This window comes from Canis lupus, chromosome 24 (assembly GCF_048164855.1).
Source record: "Canis lupus baileyi chromosome 24, mCanLup2.hap1, whole genome shotgun sequence".
In the NCBI taxonomy this organism is placed as follows: Eukaryota; Metazoa; Chordata; class Mammalia; order Carnivora; family Canidae; genus Canis; species Canis lupus.
Window position 1 is genome coordinate 51,990,277 of NC_132861.1, and position 26,401 is coordinate 52,016,677.

Below are 26,401 nucleotides of genomic sequence, written 5' to 3' on the forward strand. Positions count from 1 at the left end.
TGGATTTAGCTTGCTTCAATTTTGATAAGGATTTTTGTATCTATACTCATAAGACATATTGATCTTTAGCTTAATTTTCTTGCAATATCTTTGACCCCATTTAGTGTGAAATGTAGGTCTTATGAAGGCCTTATGAAATGTATTAGGAAGTGGTTTCTCATATCTACATTTTAGACTTTGAGTTGTGGGTGTGTTAATTCTTGTATTCACTGGTAAAAGTCACCACTGAAACCCTCTGGTCCTGGACTTCTCTTTGTTAGAAAAGCGTTTTGACTACTGACTCCAACTGTTTGTTGTATGTCTGCTCAGATTTCCTATTTCTCCTTGAGTCAGTTCTGTTACACTGTTTCCAGGAATTGGTTCATTTCGTCTAGGTTAGCTCACTTGTTGGAATACGATTGTTCCAATATATTCTTATGATAATTTTTATTTCTGAGGATCAAAAGTCATGTGTCTGCTTTCATTTCTGATTTTAGAAATTTAAGTTTTATGACTTTCTCCGCCACCTAGCCAAAGTTTGTCTAGTTGGTCAAACTTTTCAGAGAACTAGCTTTTAGTGTCTTTGATTGTAGTGTCTTATTCTACTCTCCTCTAATTCATTGATCTCTTCTCTAATCTTCATTATTCCATTCATTCTATTTCCTTTGAGCGTAGTTTTTTATTCCTTTCTACTCTCTTTCCTAAGATAGAAAGTTAATTATGGAATACAAATCTTTTTAAAATATTGGTGTTTATAGCTATAAATTTCTGAGTCCTTCTTTCATTGCATCTCCTAAATCTTGGGGTATAGTGTTCCCATTTTCATTAATCTCATAATACTTTGTAATTTCCATTGTGATTTCTTCTTTGACCCACTGGTGATTTAAAAATGTGTTGTTGAGCTTCCACGTGTCTGTAAGTTTTCCAAATGGCCTTATGCTGTTGCTTTGTGATTTCATTCCATTTTGTTTGGAGAGCATACTTCTTATACTTTCAATCTTCTAACATTTATTGAGACTTGCTTTGTGAAATAGCATACGGTCGATCCTGAATAATGTTCCATGTGCACTGGAGACTAATGTATTCTGCTATTGATGAACACAGTGTGTTTCCACATATGCCTGTTAACTATTTGGTTTATAATGCTGTTCACATCTGTTATTTCCTTACTGATACTTAGTTTTGTTGTACAATTCATTATTGAAAGTGGAGCATTGAAGTCTTAAACTATTATTTCTACATTCCTTTTCCATTCTGAAAGATACCTTTTGGAAGAATTCTAGTTAGTAATTATTTTCTTTGAAGAAAGGAAAATATATTTCCTTTTAATCTGGCTTCCATTATTTTTAGTCTGATAAGCCAATTGTCAATCTTACTTCTAAAGTTGATGCTTTGAAGTGAATATGTCTTCCTTTTAATATTGATTTATTTATTTTAGGGGAGGAAGGGCAGTGGCAGAGGGACAGTGTTTCAAGCAGACTGTGCGCTGAATGTGGGCCTAAAATGGAGCCCAATCTCACAACTCTGAGATCACAACCTGAGTCAAAACCAGGAGTCAGAGGCCTACCCGACTGTGCCACTTATCCATCCTTGAAGTGACTACATGTTCTCTGTCAGGCTCTTTTTATATTTGTCTTTTTCTCTTGGTTCTAAATATTTTTACTATCATATGTTCAAGTGTGGTGTTCTTTCTATAAATCCTGCTTTGATTTGGTAGGGTTATTGAATCTTTAGAATAATTTCATTCATTGGCTTGAGATAATAAGTATCCATTCTCTCTTCAAGCACTGATTCAGCCTTTTTCTCTCTTTAAACCTTCTTTAGGAACTCATAGCAGGGATGTCCCTACATCTTTCGTACCTAACCCTCATTTCTTATTTTTCTATCCTTTTGCTTCTCAAAACTTGATTCTGAATATTTCTACTGCTCTGTATTCCAGTTCACAAACTTTCTTTCTAGCTATATCTAAACTGTAAACTTCTTTCATTGAGTTCCTAATCTAGCCAGTATACTTGTAAAAAGTTAGATATTATTCTCTTGATTGCTTTACATTTCTGCTAAGTTTCTTACTCTCATCTTTATCCTCTATACATAATAACTTCCATTTAAAGTTTATTTGTGGGGGCAGCCCTGGTGGCTCTGTGGTTTGGTGCCACCTTCGGCCCAGTGTGCGATCTGGAGACCTTGGATGGAGTCCCACGGCAGGCTCCCTGCATGGAGCCTGCATCTCCCTCTGCCTATGTCTCTGCCTCTCTCTTTGTGTCTCTCATGAATAAAAAAATTAAATATTTTAAAAAATATTTTAAAAGATAATAAAATTTTAAAATAAAGTTTATGTGTGTTAACTCCAAAAACTGAAAGCTATTTGTGTTTTCTATTGTTTATGATATTTTAATTCGTTTTGCAGGAACTCCTCAATCATAAAATTCTCTCTGGCATTATTTACACAGAACTTTTATAGATAACAACTGCAGTCCAGGATATATGCCTTCCTATTGAGATATATTTAGTTTTGCAAGGTGTGAGGGGCACTGGCACTCAGATCAAATCATAATACGCTTGCTTGATTGAAAAGGTTAGAAGCTTGGCTGCATACCTACTCCTGATTTATCTCACTCCTATGAAATATGACCAAACAGATTCAGCATTAGCTCTGCAAGACAGGCAAAACCTCACTGGTTAGCCACCTAGCCTCTAAGATTCGTCTTCAAAATTGGCTAACATCTCAAGGGAAAAAGAAATTCCAATAATGAAAACCTTATGCCTGTTTTTTATATCTAATTTTGTTTAGTAAATCTTCTGCAATCCAGTAACTCTCTTATACCTTCAATCAGATTTTTTTCAGTATTTATCTTTTCAAAATAGTCTTCAGCAGGAAGTTTGGCTTGACCCACTTAAACTGCCTATACTGGAGTAGTAATTCCCTGGTGAGGACTGAGGCTCAAGCCATCTCACAGTAAAGAAACAGCTCCATGATCCACTTTCAAGATTTTGTACAAGAGGGATTTAGGGGTGGTCTGGAGACCCAAGCCATGCTCTTCACTGTGCTCTTGGCCCTGTATATGGTGCCTATACTGGGAAACTTCCTCAATATCATCTTTAGCATCCTGGATGCCTGCCTACACTTCCCAATGTACTACTTCCTCAAGAACCTCTCCTTTGTGGACTTGTGCTACTCATCTGTCATTGCCCCAATGCACTGGCCAACTACTTCTCCTCGTCCAAGGTCATCACCTTTGCAGGATGTGCCACCCAGTTTTTCTTTTTATCCCTTTGGCCACCACTGAATGCTTCCTCCTGGGTGTTATGTTCTACGACCGCTTCATAGCCATCTGTAGCCCCTTGCGCTACCCCAGCACCATGTGCCAGTCTGCCTGCACTCGCCTGGTGCTGGGCGCCTACTGTGGAGGCTGCTCCAACTCTGTTGTGCAGACCAGCTTCACATTCCACCTCCCATTCTGCAGCTCCAACCGCATCAACCACTTCTTCTGTGATGTGCCCCTCTGCTCCAGATCGCCTGTGGCAACACGGCCATGAATGAACTTCTCTTATTTGGCATCTGTGGGCTCATGATTGTGGGTGTGACATTTGTTGTCCTCATCTCCTATGGTTACATAATAGTGACCATCCTGAGCATGGGCTCAGGAGCTGGGAGACGCAAGATCTTCTCCACCTGTGGCTCCCATATGACTGCAGTGACTCTTTTTGGGGACTGTCTTTGTCATGTATGCCCAGACAGGAGCAATTGAGTCCATGGAGCAGGGCTAGGTGGTCTCCGTCTTCTACACATTGGTCATCCCAATGCTCAATCCCTCATCTACAGACTGCAAAACAAGGATGTGAAGGAGGCTGTGTGGAGGCTGGGCCAGGAACACTTGGCCACGTGAAGGATGTGGTGAAGGAAGTCTGAGAGTTCTGCAGGCTAGATGGAGGGGATGGTGTTTGCCAGGACTCGGGTGTTTAAATTATTAATTAACAGGAAGGAATTTCATTCATGCAAGAGAAATAAGCTTTAGAGGGATGCTGTACCTACAATCAACAATAATATATTGTGCCTTATGAATTTATTAAAATTGTACATCTTAGGATAAGTGACCTTTTTAGAGTACAATTTTAAAAGTGAGTTTTCAGTTAGGAAACGACTTGAGGGTTACTGGATAGAAGGTCATTGGGGTATGGGATAACTGGGAGATGGTCATTAAAATATGCATGTGCTGTGATGAGCAGGGCTGGTTATATGCAACAGATGAATTACTGAACACCACATCTGAAACAAGATATAGTAATAGTTGGCTAATGAATCATGTTTAAAAAAAATGTGCATTCCTAAATAGGCATTCACATAGTGAAATGAGGAAGTCCTAATCCCCTTCACAACAGAACACTGAATACATGGAATGAGAATGTCACTACTTACAGATGTGACAATTGCACAGTATATGGTAAAAAGATTAAAAATGCCAACACGATGTTGGGTGTGATCATATTTATGTAAAAGACAAAAACAAATTGGGACACCTGGGTGGCTCAGTGGTTGAGCATCAAGCTCTATCCCTGGTGTCCAGGGAGAGAAGCCCATGTGGGGGCCCCTGGAGGAGCCTGCTTCTCCCTCTGTCTCTATCTCTGCCTCTAACTCTGTGTCTCTCATGAATAATAAATACACTTTAAGAAAAGAAAAAACAATTAAGTAAAAGACACAAGTGCCCCCAGGCCAACATCTCCCCAACAAGTGACGTATGGAAACCCCAGAACTCCCACAGGGCTGGGACAGTGATTGACGTAAACAGAGGGGCATCCTCACTGCATGCCAACACATTCTAAGTGCTTGAATTTCTCAAACTTATTTTGGTTCTATAATTTAGAAAAGCAACCTCTTCCTGACCCCTCTGCAGGAACAGAAATGTATTCAGGGTGGTCTTCTTCCACTTCTCAGTCAGGGTCTGCTGAGGAGCTGCAGGGAGACCAACAGAGATGATCCCAGAGAGGATTGCTTTTCCTGACAGATCATTTCAGCTTGCAGATAACGGTACAAGGAAGGTGATGGGGAAAGGGGTGATGAAATGGCTTTAGGCTCAGGAGTTCACACCTGCCACCCCTGGGAGGACAGTCAACTCAGGGCCACAGCGAGGCTATTAGAGTTTATGCTCCTCTCCTGCTCACCCCCTGTGGCCCAGAGAGACTTTCGGATTTTGGTGCCTGGACGTGTAGGGGAGGGCAGGTCAGACAAAGCTTGGTGACAGGAGAACCCAGGAGAACCAGGAGTCCCAGAGCACTCCAGAGGCCAGAACATAAACAAGTTCACCTAATTGGCCATTTAAGGCTCCAAATCCAAGCCTTGCAGGAGGAGAGACATTCCCAGAGCAGTGACCACAATGTGCAGGTCCTTGCTCTGCTGCCTGGCTGATGCAACCAGATGTGGAAACTGAGGTGAGCTGAGACCCTTCCCTCCCATGAGTCTATCAAGATCTAGGAGCCTCCTGAAGCCTGAACTTCGGGTACCCTCCAGACTCTCCCTGGATCCCTGAGTGTCCTCCCCTGCCACCTCCCCACTCTTATTCATTGCATGGGAGACCTTAATGAAGGATGAAGGGTGAGAGTCCTCCTGCTAACCTCATCATCATCAGCACGGATGTGGGCCAGGAGCTTGGGAGACCCTGAGAGAGCAGGTGCTGGCTGTGTGATCTTGAACAGTCATGACCCTCCCTTGGAAGAGGTAAGAGTCAAGACAGCCATCTCTCAGGGTCCCAAGGTATGAAGGATACCGTGTGTGTAAGGGAGGCATCAGAGCTATGGTAGGCAATAAGCACTCAGGGCTTGCCTCAGCAGCTGAAGGGGTGACCCCACTCCTGCCCTGGCCAGCACTGTCTTGGGCTGAAGGGTCATTCCATCTAAAGGGACAGGTTTTTATTGTAATCAGAGGATCACAACACCAGGCTCCCTCGTGACCTGAAGTGCATTTCTCAGGCTCAAATCAGTAGCTCACCAGAGTACTGAGCACACCCTTCTAAGGGACATGGCCACGGGGTGGGGAATGCAGAAATAGTGCAGACTAAGGCCAGCCCTGGGAGCTCATGGCTCTGCAGGAAGGCAGTCATGACAACAAACACCTGCAATTTGATGGGACACGGGCAGTGAGATGGGTTGCTGATGGCACAAAGAGGAAACAGTCACATCAGAGAGGTGATGGAGAGCCCATGGGGAGACAGGAGAGCTGGCCACGCCCACAAGGTGAATGGAGGTAGACAGACATTGAAGCAGAAGGAGAGAATCAGAGAATCCCCAAACATGATGTCCCCTCATGGAGCCACGGTTGCCCACCAAGAACATTTTGGGGCTCCTCTCCAGGATCCCTTAGCTGGTAGGGAAGCTGTCACTCATTTCCATTAGGGAGCAACATGACCTGAGAGAGGGATTGATGACTCCACACAGGGAGCTCTGTGTGGGACACAAGGCAGGGAATGGACAGGCTGGAGCTCATTATGAAACCATGGCGACCATTCACTTGAGATAAGAGTCTGGAGTTAACAGATGTGGTAGAGGCAGGGAGTGTCAATGCAGATTGTCAGGTCACAGCCCAGGATGGGCAGGGGAGGGGGGTATTGGTCTGGGGTGGCTCCTGGTGGTAACCTTCTCCACCTGGACCTGAGCAAGCAGTTTTGAACAGGTTGACTTGGGTCTTTGGGGACGAACTCCCCTTGGAAATCCAGGCTCTGAGAGTGAGTGACCTGAGCCTGACCTGTGATGAGCAGCTGTTCTCAGGCTGCGGTCCATGGTCAGCATCATGCTGCTTCCTGTTTACTGTTGTCTAGTTCTCCGCCAGGCAACACACCACAACTCACTAGTGCAGCTATGGTACTAATGCGGCCGAGAACAGCCTCCCTGTGGTCTCCCTGTGCACCTGTGCGCACTTCCAGAGGGAAAGTGAAATGTGTGTAAGGGACGCACAGGTGAGGACGGGGATCGTCCACATCAGTAGAAAATGACAAACCTGTCCTGATTTACACTCCCTTCCAGTGTCTCCCGTCCTGACACCACTGGTTACTGCCCCTCTGCTTAATTTGAGACTTTGGGGCGGGTGTGCAGGAGGACGTCCTAATGCGGGAACTTGCTTCTCCTGATGATTAGCAGGATTGTGCACATTTTCAAACACATACAGCACATTTGGCTCCTCTTCTCTGTGCGTCACTTCTATGAGTCTCTTGCCTGTATTTCTACAGGGTTGTCTCTTTCTTGCATGTCAAGGATTTTTTATATATTGTGCAGACAAGTCGGTTTCCCTTCTTGTGTTGCAGTGTGCCTTCCCAAGCTGTGCTCTGCCTTTACACACTCTGCAGACTGTCTCGATTTTCATGTAGTTCTATCCACAAGGTATTTCCTTTGTGCTTTAGTCCTTTTTGCTCCCTGCACAGGACATTTCAGAGGTGCTTTCCTGTTCGAGGACCTGGAGGGTCTTCTCCATTGTCTTCACTACTACACTTTCAAAGTACATCTGCATTCATCCTGGACTGTTTTGTGTGTGTAGTATGAGGAAAGAGCCAAATCTCAGTGTTTAGACTGTGACTATCAACTGTCCCAGGTGTTCTGACTTTTCCATAGACTACCCACCTGTTTGGTAAATGGGGTGTCTAGACTAGCACAGGTTGACGTCCAGGCTCTCTGTTCTGCTCCCTCCACAGATGGTCAAACCTCTGCCACCATCATTGTTTTATTACACCTACTATGAGTCCATGTCTGGTGGTGCAATCTCCCTCATTGTGTCTCTTTTCCAGATTGTCTTGGAAACACTTGTTTTTGCCAATTTCAGCGTGCATTTTAGGGGCACTGATGGGGGCACTTGACAGGATGAGCACTGGGTGTTATTCTGTATGTTGGCAAATTGAACAGCAATAAAAAATAAATTTATTATTAAAAAAGAATGATCAGATTTTCAGATTCCACAATAAAAAAATCACTTGGGACACACTCAGTTCAGTGTGGCGAGAACTGGCATTTATGCAATAGTGAGTGTGCTGTTTTGGGAACCTGGGATCTCATCTTGTTACCTAGATCTATTTTGGTTTCTCTCAAGAATTTTATGCATTCCTGGAATACAGACAACTTGGTGTTGGACATAGTATAATTTTTATATGTTAATTAGATTTTGGGGATCCCTGGGTGGCGCGTGGTTTGGCGCCTGCCTTTGGCCCAGGGCGCGATCCTGGAGACCCGGGATCGAATCCCACGTCGGGCTGCCGGTGCATGGAGCCTGCTTCTCCCTCTGCCTATGTCTCTGCCTCTCTCTCTCTCTCTCTCTCTGTGACTATCATAAATAAATAAAAATTAAAAAAAATTAGATTTTGTTTGGCAAATTTACTTATATACTTGTGATTGAGACAGTGTAATTTTTAATATTTTTATAATGTCCTTTTCAGATTTTGGTATTAAGATTACACGGGTCTCATGTAATAACATGGAAAGTTGTCCCTCTTCTACTGTTTTGGCGATTTTGTTTAAGTATTTTGGTAGATTAGTTCATATTTAGTAGTATTTACTTTCTACTGTAAAACCAAATATTCCTGGAACCTTTTGTATGGAAAGATTTTAAAGTACATATTACATTTCTCAATAACTGTGGACTGTATCTTGTGTTTTGTTGTTGGTCAGTTGATTCGGGCACTAACTTTTTAGTAGTTTGCCATGTTTATCAACATTTCAAATTTATGAAAACATTTTGTCATGATCCACTCAAGTTCTACGATCCCAGTGATATCCTCCTTTCATTCCCGATATCAGGAGTTTTTGTCTTTTGTCCTTCAGCCTCCGGAATTTCTGTTATTTGATCAGTCTTCTCATACCTTTTGGTATAATGTATTCTGAGGTATATGTTTTCTTTTTTTTTCCTATGGGTGACTGAGGCCTTTTTATTCTGCACATAAAACCATTGGGGATCCTGCCTGTGGACACCTTGAGATTATTACATAGACAGACCTGGCTCCAGGCGCTTGGTGGAAGTGAGGTGAGAAAGCAATGATTTGGACCAGTCACTTGTTTACAGAGCTAGGGTTCCCAGCAGGGTTCCAGATGGTCAAGTCTGGCTTCTGTAGCAATTCTAAGGAAGCTTTGAGAACATCACAGGGAGGGGAGAGGGCAGCTAACTAGCACAGAGCCCTGCCACTTTGGCCTGGGGGCCTCGAGCTGCCCGGGGGGAGCAGAGGTCTAACGAGCCGACTCAGGACCACAGGGTGCACCACCTGGACCTTACTTGGCGAGGGGGTTTCTGAAGCTTCTGCCGGCGAACTTGGCCTTGCTACCCAGTTCCTCTCAATTCTGAGGATCTGGCTGTACTTGGCCAAGCACTCAGATCTGCATGGTGCACCCGTCTTGATCTGCCCAGTGCAGAGTCCCACCACCAGGTCAGCGATGACAAATTTTCTTCTTTACTCTCACCCCTCCTGTTTCCTTGGGATACCATTCACTAATGTTTTATAATATTTTTATTATTTTATTTTTTTAGTTTTAGTTTTTTTTTCTTCTTGATTTTATTCTATATGTTTCTTGAAAATAGTCTATTATACAGATTTTTGTGTACAACTAAGTGGAATAACAAATACTTTGAAAGTATCTCCAGATAATAGCATAGTGCCAAGCACATAGTACATATGAATGAAATATTTGTTAAAACGAGTAAGTTTTTAGTTTTTTATTGGAGTTCAATTTGCCAACATATAGCATAATACCCAGTGCTCATCCCGTCAAGTGCCCCTCTCAGTGCCCGTCACCCAGTCATCCCCACACCCCCTCCCACCTCCCCTTCCACCACCCCTTGTTCATTTCTGACTTAGGAGTCTCTCATGTTCTGTCTCCCTCTCTGATATTTCCCACTCATTTTTTTACTTTCCCCTTTATTACCTTTCACTATTTTTTATATTCTCCAAATGAATGAGACCATATAATGTTTGTCCTTCTCCAATTGACTTATTCTACTCAGCATAATACCCTCCAGTTCCATCCATGTCGAAGCAAATGGTGGGTATTCGTCATTTGTAATGGCTGAGGAATATTCCATAGTATACATAAACCACATCATCTTTATCCATTCATCTTTCGATGGACACCGAGGCTCCTTCCACAGTTTGGCTCTTGTGGACATTGCTGCTAGAAACATCGGGGTGCAGGTGTCCCGGCGTTTCACTGCATCTGTATCTTTGGGGTAAATCCCCAATAGTGCAATTGCTGGGTCGTAGGGCAGGTCTATTTTTAACTCTTTGAGGAACCTCCACACAGTTTGCCAGAGTGGCTGCACCAGTTCACATTCCCACCAACAGTGCAGGAGGGCTCCCCTTTCTCCACATCCTCTTCAACATTTGTGGTTTCCTACCTTGTTAATTTTCCCCATTCTCACTGGTGTGAGGTGGGATCTCATTGAGGTTTTGATTTGTATTTCCCTGATGGCAAGTGATGCGGAGCATTTTCTCATGTGTGTGTTGGCCATGTCTATGTCTCCTCTGTGAGATTTCTGTTCATGTCCTTTGCCCATTTCATGATCAGATTGTTTGTTTTTTTGCTGTTGAGTTTAATAAGTTCTTTATAGATCTTGGAAACTAGCCCTTTATCTGATACGTCATTTGCAAATCTCTTCTCCCATTCTGTAGGTTGTCTTCTAGTTTTGTTGACTGTTTCTTTTGCTGTGCAAAAGCTTCTTATCTTGAAGTCCCAATAGTTCATTTTTGCTTTTGTTTCTCTTGCCTTCATGGATGTATCTTGCAAGAAGTTACTGTGGCCAAGTTCAAAAAGGGTGTTTCCTGTGTTCTCCTCTAGGATTTTGATGGAATCTTGTCTCACATTTAGATCTTTCATCCATTTTGAGTTTATCTTTGTGTCTGGTGCAAGAGAGTGGTCCAGTTTCATTCTTCTGCATGTGGATATCCAATGTTCCCAGTACCATTTATTGAAGAGACTCTCTTTTTTCCAGTGGATAGTCTTTCCTCCTTTGTTGAATATTAGTTGACCATAAAGTTGAGGGTCCACTTCTAGATTCTCTATTCTGTTCCATTGATCTATGTTTTTGTGCCAGTACCACACTGTCTTGATGACCACAGCTTTGTAGTACAACCTAAAATCTGGCATTGTGATACCCCCAGCTATGAATACTGATTTCCTGTTTTTCTTCTTTCCTAACATATGGATATAAGTCTATTAATTTCCCTATAAACACAGACTTAAATGCATCGCAGGCACCATTTTTTTTTACTCATTACCCAATTTTAAATATCAAAATTTAAATTTGATATTATTTGGATCTGTGCCTTATTTAAGTAATTTTAATTTAAAAAATACATGAGAATTTGAACACGTTCTATTTCTGATTTACTCTTGGTTTAATTTAAGTTGTGCACAAATATATACACCATCAATCCTTTGAAATGTGTTGAAAGCTGCTCATTCATTTGGGGAATATAAATAATAGTGAAAGGGAATATAAGGGAAGGGAGAAGAAATGTGTGGGAAATATCAGAAAGGGAGACAGAACATAAAGACTCCTAACTCTGGGAAACGAACTAGGGGTGGTGGAAGGGGAGGGGGGCGGAGGGTGGGGGTGAGTGGGTGACGGGCATTGAGGGGGACACTTGACGGGATGAGCACTGGGTGTTATTCTGTATGTTGGTAAATTGAACACCAATAAAAAATTAATTTATTAAAAAAAAAGAAAGCTGCTCTGTGTTCAGAATATAACCGCTGTGTAAATCTGTTCTTTATAAGATTGAAAATCAGGTAATCCTCTGATTGATGGATAAAGAGGAAGTAGTATATACATATAATGGAATGTTACTCAGGCATAAAAAAGCATGAAGTCTTGCCATTTACAACAACATGGATGGATATAGAGGGTATTATACTAAGTGAAAGAAGTCAGAGAAAGACAATTATCATATGATCTCACTCATGTGTGGAATTTCAGAAACAAAACAAAGGAACATAGGGGAAGAAAGGAGAGAGGCAAACCAGAAAAAAGACTCTGAACTACAGAGAACACACTGAGGGTAAGAGAGGGGAGGTGGGTGGAGGGGACGGGGGAACGAGGTGATGGGGATGAAGGATCACACCTGTCGTGATGAGCACCAGGTGCTGTCATGGAAGTGCTAAATCACTATACTGTACACCTGAAACCAATAGTATACTCTGTTAACTATACTGGACTTTAAACAAAACCTTTTTTAAAAAAGAAACAAAGAATATACATCCTGCCGTTGGGTCCCGTGCTCCATTAGGTTATGGTCTCTATGTTACTGCCTAAACGTTCCGTATCCAGGTTGGCACCTTGTGTGATTGTTCTATCAGTTCCAAGGGAGGGGGTTAAAATTTCTCACATAGTTGTGGATTTGTACTTTTCTCCCGTAAGTGCCCAGTTTTGCTTTGTATATCCTGAGGCTCTTCTGGCAGGTGCTCACACGTTTAACACGGTTGCCCGTCTCGGGGGAACCAGATGTTTCTGGTCACTATGAAGTGTCCTCTTCTCAGTTGTGCTTCCATCGTGAAGTCGGCTTTGGGGTTAGTATAGCAACAGTGGCGGCATGTGGTTGTCTGGTGGAATGTTAGTTTGTTGTGTATGTTTCCATCACTTTTATTTTCAACATTTTATGTTTGCTTTTTTATCTCTTATATAGCATATGGTTAAGTTTTGTTTCTTCAACCTGCCTACTGGCACAGCTTTTCATTGGAAACTTTATTCCAATTACACTGTACAAGACACTTGAGTCCTTCACGTAATACGGACATATTTAGGCTTTATGCCTACCGAGTTTTGGTGATGTTTATATTTCTCTCCATTCCATTTCTCACATTTATTTAAAAAGTTATTATTCCACCCCTTCTTTATATTAGCTTGGAAGTTTTACATTTTTTAACTCTTTTTTTTGGTGGTGGCAAACAAATTACAACTTGCGATATGACTTAACACAACCAACATTAGTATTTTTTTGACTCTCTGCGCAATCAGGAAACCCTTTCAACTCTACATATTTTCTCCCAATTACCTGTCTTTGGTGTGGTGTACTTTACTTTCTGCATTTTCAACCTGCTGTGCCCTGCATAAATCAGTATTTATTTAGGTATATCCATATTGGGCCCTTTTTAATTATCTTCATTCTTTCTGCCATCACTGAGCTCCCCTCACTCGCCCCCAGGGTCACTTTCCTGTTAACTGAAGGTGAAGCTCTGCTTTTCCTCCTGTGTGTGGACAAATTCTCCACTTAGTTTTATTTCACTTATTTTTAGATGCATGCCTCTCTTCATTATGGATGTTCTCAAACACATGGACATGAAACTAGGCAGTAATGGATTACCTATTCGTACCAACCAACTTCAATAATTATCAATCTAGAGCTGATCATATCTAATCCCTCTAAACAGTAAGGACTTTAAAGAAAGATAACTCCAATGTTACTATAATCCATAAAACAATTAATAATGACTTATTAATATTATAAAATCTCCATTTAGTGTTTTAATTGTCCTGATTGACTCATTTTTCCTTTATCGTTTGTTTTGGAACAGGATTCAATAACATCCATACACCGCTCTCTGATGCCTCTAAAGTTTCTCAGTCACTGGCTGCCTGTCCCTCTATTTTCATTTCAATATTATTACTTCACCTTATTTATTGAAGAAAACAGTTTGTTTAACCTGCAAAGCTACTCACACACATCACAGGTTTTGCTGATCATGTCCCTGTAGGGTTGATATTGGCCCCTTATATTTCCAGTAAGCTGGTAGGTTCTAGAGGCTCAGTCTGACTCACAATTAATTTTTTTTTATTTATTTATGATAGTCATACAGAGAGAGAGAGAGAGAGGCAGAGACACAGGCAGAGGGAGAAGCAGGTTCCATGCACCGGGAGCCTGACGTGGGATTCGATCCCGGGTCTCCAGGATCGCGCCCTGGGCCAAAGGCAGGCGCCAAACCGCTGCGCCACCCAGGGATCCTCACAATTGATTTTGGTAGGAATATTTCATAAGTGTTGTGTGTACTTCCACTGAGAGGTCTACCTGGCTTCATCTCTTGTTTTGTATTAACAGTGGTCATTAATCTTACCTAAACTCATTGTTTCATTAGGGGTTTATAAGATGATAATATTAAAATTCTGTATTTCAATCTTCACTTATTAGTTGCAATATTCTATAAAAGGAAAACCCCTCTAACCAATTATTTCCTCACTTTGAGCATCACTGTGTGGATTCCCTCAGCATCATCCTCCAAAGGCAGACAATGAAGGGTTTTTTTCTTCAATATTATGAACTCATGTAGTTTTATTCTTTTATTTTTTATTTTTTTATAAATTTATTTTTTATTGGTGTTCAGTTTGCCAACATATAGAATAACACCCAGTGCTCAACCCATCCAGTGCTCCCCTCAGTGCCCGCCACCATGTAGTTTTAGAATAGTTGATGTGCCTCAATTAAATTCTCTGTTTAAAATGCTGGTCAAGGGATCCCTGGGTGGCGCAGCGGTTTGGCGCCTGCCTTTGGCCCAGGGCGCGATCCTGGAGACCCGGGATCGAATCCCACGTCAGGCTCCCGGTGCATGGAGCCTGCTTCTCCCTCTGCCTATCTGCTTCTCTCTCTCTCTCTGTGCGACTATCATAAATAAAATAAAAATTAAAAAAAAAATAAAAAAAATAAAATGCTGGTCAATATTCTAATTTCATGTTCATTATTCATTATTTTTATTATTTTAAATTGAGGAACAATGCTTACATGACATAAAAGTCACAATTTTACCAGTTTAAAGTGTACAAACAAGTGTGGTCTTTCATTTTTTATTATATCCACGGTGTTAAATTCACTGGTTCCAGAAGAGTTTCTTTTTTAAAAAGATTTTATTTATTTATTCATAAGAGAGACAGAGAGAGGGAGGCAGAGACATAAGCTAAGGGAGAAGCAGGCTCCCTGCAAGGAGCCCAACATGGGACTTGATCCCAGGTCCCAGGATCACACCCTGAGCTGAAGGCAGACGCTCAACCGCTGAGCCACCCAGGCATCCCCAGAAAAGTTTCATCACCCAAAGAAACCCTATCCCACCAGCACTTCCCTTCCCTCTCCCGCAACCGTATTTTGGCAAATGCAAATGAACTTCTGTCCCTATTCTGCATATTTTATAAAATGAATTTACAGAATATTCAGGCTTCATGTATTTAGAATATGTCAAGCTTCATGTACTTACCATAATGTTTCAAGGCTCATCCATGCTCTGTCTTGTACTAGAACTTTATTTCTTTCAGGGATCCTGGGTGGTTTAGTCAGTTCAGCATCCGACTCTTGATTTGGGCTCAGCTCATGATCTCAGGGTTATGAGATCAAGTCCCATAATTGACTCCATACTGGGCATGGATCCTAGTTAAGATTCTCCCTCTCCCCTTCTCTCCCGCTGACTCTCTCTCTGCTCACTGTACACTCCCTCCCAGCTGCCCCCCAAAGAACTTTATTTAATGGCTGAATATTGTTCCACTGTATGAATATTTCACATTTTGTTTATCTCTTCACCATTTTATGGACATTTGGCTTGCATTAGCTTTTTAGCTATTAGAGATATTGCTATTATGAACATTTGTGAACAAGCTTTTATGTGAACATATATTGTCATTTCTCTTGGGCACATCCCTACATGTGGATTAGGGTGGGTCATAAGGAAACTCTGCATCTAACTTTCTGAGGGATGGCAAGATTATTTTCTACAGAGGCTGTGCCACTCTTATATTTGTATCTGCAGTATATGAGGGTTATGATTTTTCCAAAATCTCACCATTTGTTCTACTCTATTATCAAAAAATTGTGCCATTCTAATGAACAAAGTGGAATCTCATCATAGTTTTGACTCACATTTCCCTAATGACTAATGATGTTGAACACCTTTTCTTATACTCACTGGCCAGTTGCATATTTTCTAGGGAGAAATGTCCATGCAAGGCCTTGGCCCATTTTAAAACTTGACTGTGTTTTTGCTGTTGAGTTGGAAGAGTTCTCTATCTTCCAAGAGTACTAGATCCTTACTAGATATATAAATTTCAAAATTATCCCCCATAATATACATTTTGTCTTCATCTTCTTGATAGTGTCTTTTGATGCACAAGATTTTAATTTTGATGAAGTTCGATTTGTGTAATTTATTGAATTTTAGTTTTAATTCTCCTATTTTGTAGTCTGTGCTTTGATGTCATATATAAGAAACTGCTGATTAATCCCAAGTCACAATAATTGACACTGAAGTCTCATTCACATCTAATAGTTTTATAGTTTTAGCACGTACATTTAGGTATTTGTCCATTTTGAGTTATTTTTGTATGTGGTATGAGGTAAAGTTCTTAAATCATTCTTTTACATGTGGATATTCAGTGTTTCCATCAAATTTGTGGAAAAGACTATTGTTTTCATAGTTGGATGGTGCCCTTCAGCCCGTTGTTGAATATCGCTGATGTGTGAGTTTATTTCTATATTTTGATTCCATTCCTTCAGTCTATGTCTCTCCTTGCACAAGCGCAACACTGTTCTGCTTCAAAGTCAGTTTTTAAATCAGGAAGTATTAGCCCTCCGACTTTGTCCTTTTCAAATATTGTTTCAGCTATTTAAAGTCTATTCTGAAAAAAAAAACCAGGGAATTGGAATTTCCATAGGATTACATTGAATCCGTACATAAATATGGGGAGTACTACATCTTGACATTAGTAAGCCTTCCAGTCCATGATCATGGGATATCTTTACATTTATGTAGGTCTTCTTTCATTTCTTCTAGCAATGTCTTGTACTCTTCCTGTATCTACTAAGATGATCATGTAGTTTTTCCCCCTTAATTCCATTTGCATGGTGTATTACATTGAGTGACTTTTGTGTATTGACCTGTCTTTGCACTGCTGGGGTAACTCTCACTTGGTTATGCTGTATAATCCCTGTGAAGTTCTGCTGGATTTAGCTTACTCATATTTGGATAAGGATTCTTATATCTATATCCATTACATATGGATATGCAGCTTCATTTCCTTGACTCCAGTTAGTGTAAAAACAATACAGGCCTTATGGAATGTATCAGGAAGTGTTTTATCCTAACTACTTTTTAGACTTTGAGTGTACTAGTGTTAATTCTGTATTCACTGGTAAAAGTTACCACTGACACCATCTGGTTATGAACTTTTCTCTGTTAGAAATGTTTTTTGACTACTGATTCATTCTGTTATATGTCTGCTCAGATTATGTTTTTCTCCTTGAGTCAGTTATGTTAGTTTCTGTGTTTCCAGGAATTTGTTCTCCTGTGTTGGCATACGATTGTTCCAATACATTCTTAAAATACTTTTTATTTCTGTAAGATCAGAAGTCATGTGTCTGCTTTCATTTCTGATTTATAAATTTAAGGCTTCTGACTTTTTTTTGGTCAATGTAGTTGAAGGTTTGTGAAGTTGGTTAAACGTTTCAAAGAACTAAATTTTAGTGCCCTTGATTTTCTTTCTTATTTTACTCTCCTCTAATTCATTTATATCTTCTCTAACCTTTACTATGTCATGCTTTCTATTTGCTTTGAGCTTAGTTTTGTATTTGTTTACTACTTTCTTTCCCTAGATGTTAAGTTTAATTGCTGATTTTAAGACTTCTTTTAAAATCTTGGGGTTTATAGCTATTACTTTCTAATTCCGTCTTTCATTGCATCTCCTAAATTTTCGTGTTTGTGTTCCCATTTTCATTAACCTCACAATGCTTTGTAATTTCCATTGTGTTTTCTTCTTTGACCCACTGGAGTTAAAAAAAATGTATTTACCTTTCACATGTTTGTAAGTTTTCCAAAGGCCTTATGCTGTTGTTTTGTGATATCATTCCATTTTGTTTTCAGAACATACTTAGTGTACTTTAAATCTTCTAACATTTATTGAGACTTGCTTTGTGAACTAACATATAGTCTATCCTTAATAATGTTCCACGTGCACTGGAACGAATGTATTCTGCTATTGATGAACGCAGTGTGTTCTAAATCTGCCTAAGTATTTGGTTTATAATTCTGATCACATCTGTTATTTCCTTACTGATACTTAGTTTTGTTGCACTATTCATTATTGAAAGTGGCATATTGAAGTCTTAAACTATTATTTCTACATTCTTTTTGTGTTCTGAAGGATAACTTTGGGTAGAATTCTAGTTGGTAATTATTTTCTTTGAAGAAAGGAAAATATATTTCCTTTTAATTTAACTTCCATTATTTTTAAACTGGTAAGTCAATTGTGAGTCTTTCTTCTAACATTGATAATTCATAGCGACTTCTTTTTTAAAGATTTATTTATTGTAGGGGGGGCAGTGGCAGAGAGAGAGAGGGTCTCAAGCAGATTCTGTGCTGAATGGGCGCCTACCATGAGGCCTGAAATCTCAACCCTGTGATCACAACCTGAGCAAAAGCCAGAAGTCAGAGGACGAACAGACTGTGCCACTTAGGTGCCTTTGAAGTGATTGTGTCTTCTTTTTCAGGAGGCTTTTTTTTTTACACTTTTTTTTTAATTTTTTTAAATTTATTTATGATAGTCACAGAGAGAGAGAGAGAGAGAGAGAGGCAGAGACACAGGCAGAGGGAGAAGCAGGCTCCATGCACCGGGAGCCTGATGTGGGATTCGATCCCGGGTCTCCAGGATCGCGCCCTGGGCCAAAGGCAGGCGCCAAACCGCTGCGCCACCCAGGGATCCCTTTCAGGAGGCTTTTAATACATCTCACTTTATTTTAATTCTAATTATTATTATTACTTGATATGTCCAAGTGTGGTGTTCTTTGTATAAATGCTGTTTTGATTTTGTAGTGTTAATGAACCTGTAGAATAATATCCTTCATTAGTTTAAATTATACATGACCATTCTCTCTTCAATCCGTGATTCAGCCTGTTTATCTTTAACCCTCCTTTGGGAGCTAATAAGATGGATGTCCCTATATCTTTTGCCTCTAACCCTCATTTCTGATTTTTCTATCTTTTACTCTCTAAATGTTTCACTCTGAATATTTTCTACTGATCTATATTCTAGTTCACAAATTTTCTCCTTAGCTATTTCTACTCTATAAAGTACATTCATTGAGTTCCTAATTTTAGCCACTGTACTTCTAAAAAGTTACATATTATTCTTTTCATTGCTTCTTTTTTTAATACTAAATTTATTTTTTATTGGTGTTCAATTTGCCAACATACAGATAACACCCAGTGCTCATACCGTCAAGTGCCCCCTTCAGTGCCCGTCACCCATTCACCCCCACCCCCCCTCCCCTTCCACCACCCCTAGTTCATTTCCCAGAGTTAGGAGTCTTTATGTTCTGTCTCCCTTTCTGATATTTCCTACCCATTTCTTCTCCCTTCCATTCTATTCCCTTTCACTATTATTTATATTCCCCAAATGAATGAGAACATATAATGGTTGTCCTTCTCCGACTGAGTTATTTCACTCAGCATAGTACCCTCCAGTTCCATCCACATTGAAGCAAATGGTGGGTATTTGTCATTTCTTTTTTTTTTTTTTTGGTATTTGTCATTTCTAATGGCTGAGTAATCATTGCTTCTTCATTTGGCTACAATTCTTAGACTCAACTTTTCCCTTTAAATATAATTAATTTAAAGATGGTGTGTTAACTCCAAAATCTAGAACCTCTTTGAGTTTTTCTATTGTTTCTGAATTTTTAATTCATATTGCAGGAAGTCCTCAATTTTTAAATTCTGTCTGGCAGTATTGACACAAAACATTTATAGATAACACCTGTGGTCTAGGATGATGTGTCTTCCTCTTGAGATATGTTTATTTTTGCAAAGTGTCAGAGGCACTGGCACGCAGTTCACATCTTAATACAGTTTCAGGGATTGAAATGGTCAGGAGCTGAGCTGTATACCTACTTCTGATTTATCTCACTCCTGTGGTGCATCTAGCATCGTCCCTGGTAACCAACCACTGTAGCAGGAGTTCCACACAACAGTTAAACCCTCACCGCATAACCACCTGCCCTCACAGATTCTTTTGCAAAATGGGCTTATGTAACAAGGAAAAAAAGGTCCTCAGTATTGAAATATCTGGTACAATGTGTTTGTCTTGAATTTTGTTTAGTAATTCTTCATTAACCCATTAACTCCCTTATACCTTCATTTTGATTTTGTTTTTGTTTTTGTCTTCCAAACACTCTTCAGCAGAATTTTAGCTTGACATACTTAATCTGCCCAAGCTGGAGGTATAATTCCCCTGGAGAAGCTGAGGCTCATGCCATCCCACAGTTATGGAAACCTCTCCAAGGTCTACTTTCAAGATTTTGTGCTGGAGGGATTTTCAGGTGGTCTGGAAACCCAGGCGCTGCTCTTTGCTGTGTTCCTGGCCCTGTACATGGTGACTGTGCTGGGCAACCTCCTCATGATCATTGTTATCACCCTGGATGCCCGCCTGCACTCCCCAATGTACTTCTTCCTCAAGAACCTCTCCTTCGTGGACTTGTGGTACTCATCTTTCATTGCCCCCAATGCACTGGCCAACTTCTTCTCCTCGTCCAAGGTCATCACCTTCACAGGATGTGCCATGCAGTTTTTCTTTTTGTCCATTCTGGCCACCACTGAATGCTTCCTCCTGGGTGTCATGGCCTATGACCGCTTCATGGCCATCTGTAACCCCTTGCGCTACCCCATCACCATGTGCCAGTCTGCCTGCACTCGCCTGGTGCTGGGTGCCTACTGTGGAGGCTGCTTCAACTCTATTGTGCAGACCAGCTTCACATTCCACCTCCCATTCTGCAGCTCCAACCGCATCAACCACTTCTTCTGTGATGTGCCCCCTCTACTCCAGATCGCCTGTGGCAACATAGCCATCAATAAACTTCTCTTGTTTGGCATCTGTGGGCTCATCATTGTGGGTGTGATGTTTGTGATCCTCATCTCCTATGGCTACATCATAGCGACCATCCTGAGGATGCGGTCAGGAGCTGGGAGACGCAAGATCTTCTCCACCTGTGGCTCCCACATGACTGCAGTGACTCTCTTTTTTGGGACTCTCTTTGTCATGTATGCCCAGCCAGGAGCAATTGAGTCCATGGAGCAGGGCAAGGTGGTCTCTGTCTTCTACACGCTGGTCATCCCAATGCTCAATCCCCTCATCTACAGTCTGCGAAACAAGGATGTGAAGGAGGCTGTGCAGAGGCTGGGCCAGAAACACATGACCATGTGATGATGTGCTGTAGGGAGTCAGTGTGTCCTGCAGGCTTGATGGAGGATATGGAGGTTGCCACAGGTGGGGTGGAGGAGTTATTATTTAGCAGACATAAACATCTGTCAACAAGAGTAATACACTTTAGAGATATGTACTGTACACTGTACCTACAATCAACAATGATATACTGTGCCCTCAAAAATATTAAGCAGTAGATCTTAGGTTAAGTGCCCTTTTTAAAGTTTTTAAAAATGACTCTTCTATATAGGAAATTGAGGGTTGCTGGAGGGGAAGGCGTGGGAAATGGGGTAACTGGATGATGGGTATTAAGGTAGGCATATGATGTGATAAGCACTGGGTGTTTTATGCAACTGATGATTTATTGAAAAGTACATCTGAAACTACTGGTAGACTATATGTTGGCAAACTGAATAAATTTTACAAAAAGTACAATCCTAAATAGCCATTCACAGAGTGAAATAAGGAAGTCCTGGTCCTACACACAATGGAACACTGGGACACTGAAAGAGCATGTCACTGTCATGAAGGTGAGGATTACACAATATTTGGTGAAAGATTAAAATTTTTGACCCGGTGTGGGTATGGTCATAATCTATAAGTGAAAAAACTAAGGGAAAGACACATGAACCTCAGGCCTCCTACTCCCCAAAGGTGTGGAAGTAGACCCCAAATCTCCAAAGAGTTGGGACAGTGATTGGTGTAAACAGAAGGGCATCCTCACAGCAGGCCAAGCACTTTCTATGTGCTTGAATTTTTCAGGCACATTTCAGTTTCACACTTTTTAAAAACAACCTCCAACTAATCCTCCCTCAGGAACAGAAATGTATTCAGAGTGGTCTTCTCCCAACATGGATTAGCGTCTGCTGCACAGAGACCAGCAGCAAGCAGAGAAGAACCCAGAGAGGATTGTCTTTCCAGACAGATCATTTGAGTTCACATAAGAATGGACACCTAAGGTGATGGAGTGAAGGACTGATAAAATGGCTTTGGGTTCAGGAGTTCACACCTGCCATCCCTGAAAGGACAGTACACTCTGGACCACAGTGTCTGCTCTTAGTCTATGCTCCTCTTCTCTTTGATACCTGGGGCCCCAAGAGACTTCTGGGCTTTGGATCCTGGCCATGTAGGGGAGGGGGTGTCAGGCAAAGCTTACTGATAGGGAAACCCAGGAGAACCAGGAGTCCCAGGGCTCTGTAGAGGCCAGAACACAAACAAGATCACCTAATTGGCCATAAAGTCTCCAAGTCCCAGCCTTGCAGGTAGAGAGACCTTCCCAGCACAGTCACTCTAAGGTGCAGGCCTTTGCTGTGCTGCTTGGATGAAGCAACAAGACATGGAAGCTGAGGTTATCTGAGAACATTCTGTCCCCTGCAATCACCATGATCTAGGAGCTTCCTGAAGCCCAAATATACCACCCGGTCTGAATTTCCCAGGTACCTAGAGGGCCCTCCCTTACTCCCTCTTCACAATATCTTTATTGCATGTGTACCCAGAGCTGAAGGAGGAGGGGTGAGAGTTTTTGGGCCAAACATCATCATCTGCACAGATGTGGACCAGGAGCTCAGGAACACAGGGAGGGCAGGTGATGGCTGTGTGATATTGAGCAGCCATGACCCTCACCTGGAAGAGGTAAGGGTCAAGGCAACCACCCCTAGGGGTCCCAGGGTATGAAGGACACCGTGTGTGTAAAGGAGGCATCAGAGCTATGGTAGACAGGAAGCACTCAGGGCTTGCCTCAGCGGCTGAAGGGGTGACCCCACTCCTGCCCTGGCCAGCACTGTATTGGGCTCAGGGCCATTTCAACTAAAGGGACAGGTTTTCATTATAATCAGAGGATCACAGCACCAGGCTCCCTCATGACCTGAAGTGCATTTCTCAGGCTCAAATCAGCAGCTCACCAGAGTACTGAGCACACACACTTCTAAGGGACATGGCCACGGGGTGGGGGATGCAGAAATAGGGTAGACCAGAGCCATTCCTGGGAGATCATGGCTCTGCAAGAAGGCAGACATGACAACAAAGACCGCAAGATATTGGGACATGGGCAGTGAGGGGGTGTGACCAGGCTGCTGATGGCACAAAGAGGAAACGGTCATGTCAGAAAGGTAATGGAGAGGTAAAGATGAGAGACAGGAGAGCTGGTCACAGTGAAACAGTGCATGGGGGTGACAGACATTAGCGGCATAACCAGAGAATAGATAAATCCCAGCATGATGTCCCCTGTTGGATCCGGTATCACCTGACATGGCCCCTCCTGGGTTCCTCTCCAGGATCCCTCAGCTGGTGGGGAAGCTGTCACTCATTTGTATTAGGGAGCAATATGACATGAGGGAGGGTGTGACTATTCCACACTGGGAGCTAGCCACCTGTTTGTTAAATGGGATTATTAGAGAAGAACGGGGTTGACTTCCAGGCTCTCTGTTCTGTTCCATCAGCAGATGGTCAATCTGCAAATGCCGTCATCGTTTCATTACCGCTACTTATGATTGTCTGTCGTGCAAATCCCCCCACACTGTTTGTCTCCTCAAGAATGTCTTAGACACACTCAATTTTATGCATTTCAGCACGCAGTTTAGGATCAGCTTTTCCAATTCCGCAATAAAAAAATCACTGGGATCACACTGACTCAGTTCCGTGTGGGGAGAACTGGCATCATTGCAATACTCAAGCGTGCTGGTTGGGAACCTGCAACATCCCGCCATGTCACTTAATCTACTTTGGTTTCTCTCAAACCTGAGATTTGAGAGAAATCCTGGATTATAGACATTCCTGGATTATAGACAACTTGTTTCCGACATACCATAATTTTTATATGTTACTTAATTAGATTTTGCTTGGTAAATTTGCGTATATACTTGTGATTGAGATGGCGTATTTAAAAAAAATAGATCATATGTAATCCCTCTAAACAGTGAGGACTTTAAAGAAAGACAACTCTAATGTTACTCTTATCTTTAAACAATTAATAATGTCTTCTTAATATTATAAAATTGCCATTTAGTGTTTTAATTGTCCTGATTGACTCATTTTTCCTTTCTGGTCTGTTTTGGAACAGGATTCATAACATCCTTACACTGTGTTCTCATGATGCCTCAAAAGTCTCTCATTCATTGGCTTCCTGTCCCTCTATTTTCATTTCAATATTATTACTCACCTTATTTATTGAACAAACAGGTTGTTTATCGTGCATAGCTTCTCACACATAGCACAGATTTTGCTGACCTTGTCCCTGTAGGGTTCGTTAGCATATTCTGTTGCTCCTTATATTTCCTGTAAACTGGTAGGTCTGAAGGCTCAGTCTAACTCACGATTGATTTTCTGACAAGAATATTTCACAAATGTTGTGTGTACCTCCACTGAGAGGTCCACCTGGCTGCATCTCTTGTCCTGTAGTAACAGTAGCCATAAGTAATCTAGCCTAACTCGTTGTTTCATTATGGGTTTATCAGATGATAATATCAAAATTCTGTAATTCAATATTCATTTATTTTTAATAATAAATTTATTATTGGTGTTCAATTTGCCAACATACAGAATAACACCCAGTGCTCACCCTGTCAAGTGCCCCCCTCAGTGCCCATCACCCAGTCATCCCCACCCCCTGCCCTCCTCCCCTTCCACCACCCCTAGTTCATTTCCCAGAGTTAGGAGTCTTCCATGTTCTGTCTCCCTTTCTGATAGTTCTTACCCATTTCTTCTCCCTTCCTCTCTATTCCCTTTCACTATTATTTATATTCCCCAAATTTAATGAGACCATATAATGTTTGTCCTTCTCCGATTGACTTATTTCACTCAGCATAATACCCTCCAGTTCCATCCACATCGAAGCAAATGGTGGGTATTTGTCATTTCTAATGGCTGAGTAATATTCCATAGTATACATAAACCACATCTTCTTTATCCATTATTCTTTTGATGGACACCAAGGCTCCTTCCACAGTTTGGCTAGTGTGGACATTTATTAGTTGCAATATTGTATAAAGGAAAAATCACTCTAAACATTGATTTCCTCACTGTGAGGGTCACTGTGTGTATTCCCTCAGCATCATTTTCTAAAGATAGCCATGGAAGGGATTTTTTTCTTCAATATTATGAACTCTTGGATTTTTATACTATTTTTGTGCTTCAATTAAATTCTCTCAGTTTACAACCACTGGTGAGTGTTCTTATTTCACCTTCATTATTTATTATTTTCAAAACTTAAAATGAGGAATGATTTTCTCATGGCATGAAAGTCGCAATTTTACCAGTTCAAATTGTACAAACAAGTGTGGTCTTTCATTTTTTTATTATATCCACTGTGTTCAATTCTCTGGTTCCAGAAGAGTTTCATAACACAAAGAAACCAGTACTCTCCCTTCCCTCTCTCCCAACCATATCTTGGCAAACAAATTCACTTCTGTCCCTCTTCTGCACATTTTATATAAATGGGCTTATAGAATATTCAGGCTTTTGTGTCAAGCTTCATTTACTCAGCATAATGTTTTCTAAGGCTCATCAGTGTTCTGTCTTGTAGTAGATCATTATTCCTTTTGGGGCTCCAGGTGGATCACCTAGCTCAGCATCGGGCTGTTGATTTTGGCTCAGGTCATGATATGAGTTGGGAGTCAAGCCCCATATTGTACTCCATGCTGGGCATGGATCCTACTTAAGATTCCCCCTCTCCCCTTATCTCCCTCTGTCCCTCCACTGGCTCACCTGTACGCTCCCTCCCAGACACCCCCCCACACACACATGAGACCTTTATTTTTTTATGGATGAATATTGTTCCACTGTATGAATATTTCACATCTGTTTATCTCTTCACCATTTCATGGGCATTTGGCTTGCATTTACTTTTAGCTCTTATGAATATTGCTATTATGAACATTTGTGTACAGGCTTTTATGTGAACACGTATTGTCATTTCTTTTGGTCACATACCTACATGTGGATTAGGGTGCACATAGGGAAACCCTATGTCTATCTGAGGGATGGCAAGACTACTTTCTACTGAGGCTGTGCCACTCTTATATTTGTACCGGCAGTGAGGTTCTAATTTCCAAATTCTCACCAACACTTGTTCTTCTCTATCTTTATAAATAATTGTAGCCATTCTAATGAAAAAAGTGGAATCTCATAGTGGTTTTGACCCACAGTTCCCTAACGACTAATGACATGGGGTATCTTCTCTTATACTTACTGGCAAGTTGTACATTTTCTTTGGAGAAATGTCCACACAAGTCTTTGCCATTTTAA

General features: G+C 41.3%; 1 protein-coding gene and 1 pseudogene across 1 annotated transcript; both read left to right on the forward strand.

Moving 5' to 3' along the window:
- Positions 1-2,951: 2,951 nt before the first annotated feature.
- On the forward strand, positions 2,952-3,866 carry LOC140616386 (olfactory receptor 9S13-like; annotated as a pseudogene).
- Positions 3,867-19,646: 15,780 nt separating this feature from the next.
- Positions 19,647-21,654, forward strand: LOC140616325 (olfactory receptor 9S13-like). Its single transcript, XM_072796949.1, has one exon. The coding sequence runs from the start codon at positions 20,210-20,212 to the stop codon at positions 21,158-21,160; it is 951 nt and encodes a 316-aa protein (XP_072653050.1). The 5' UTR covers positions 19,647-20,209; the 3' UTR covers positions 21,161-21,654.
- Positions 21,655-26,401: the final 4,747 nt, after the last annotated feature.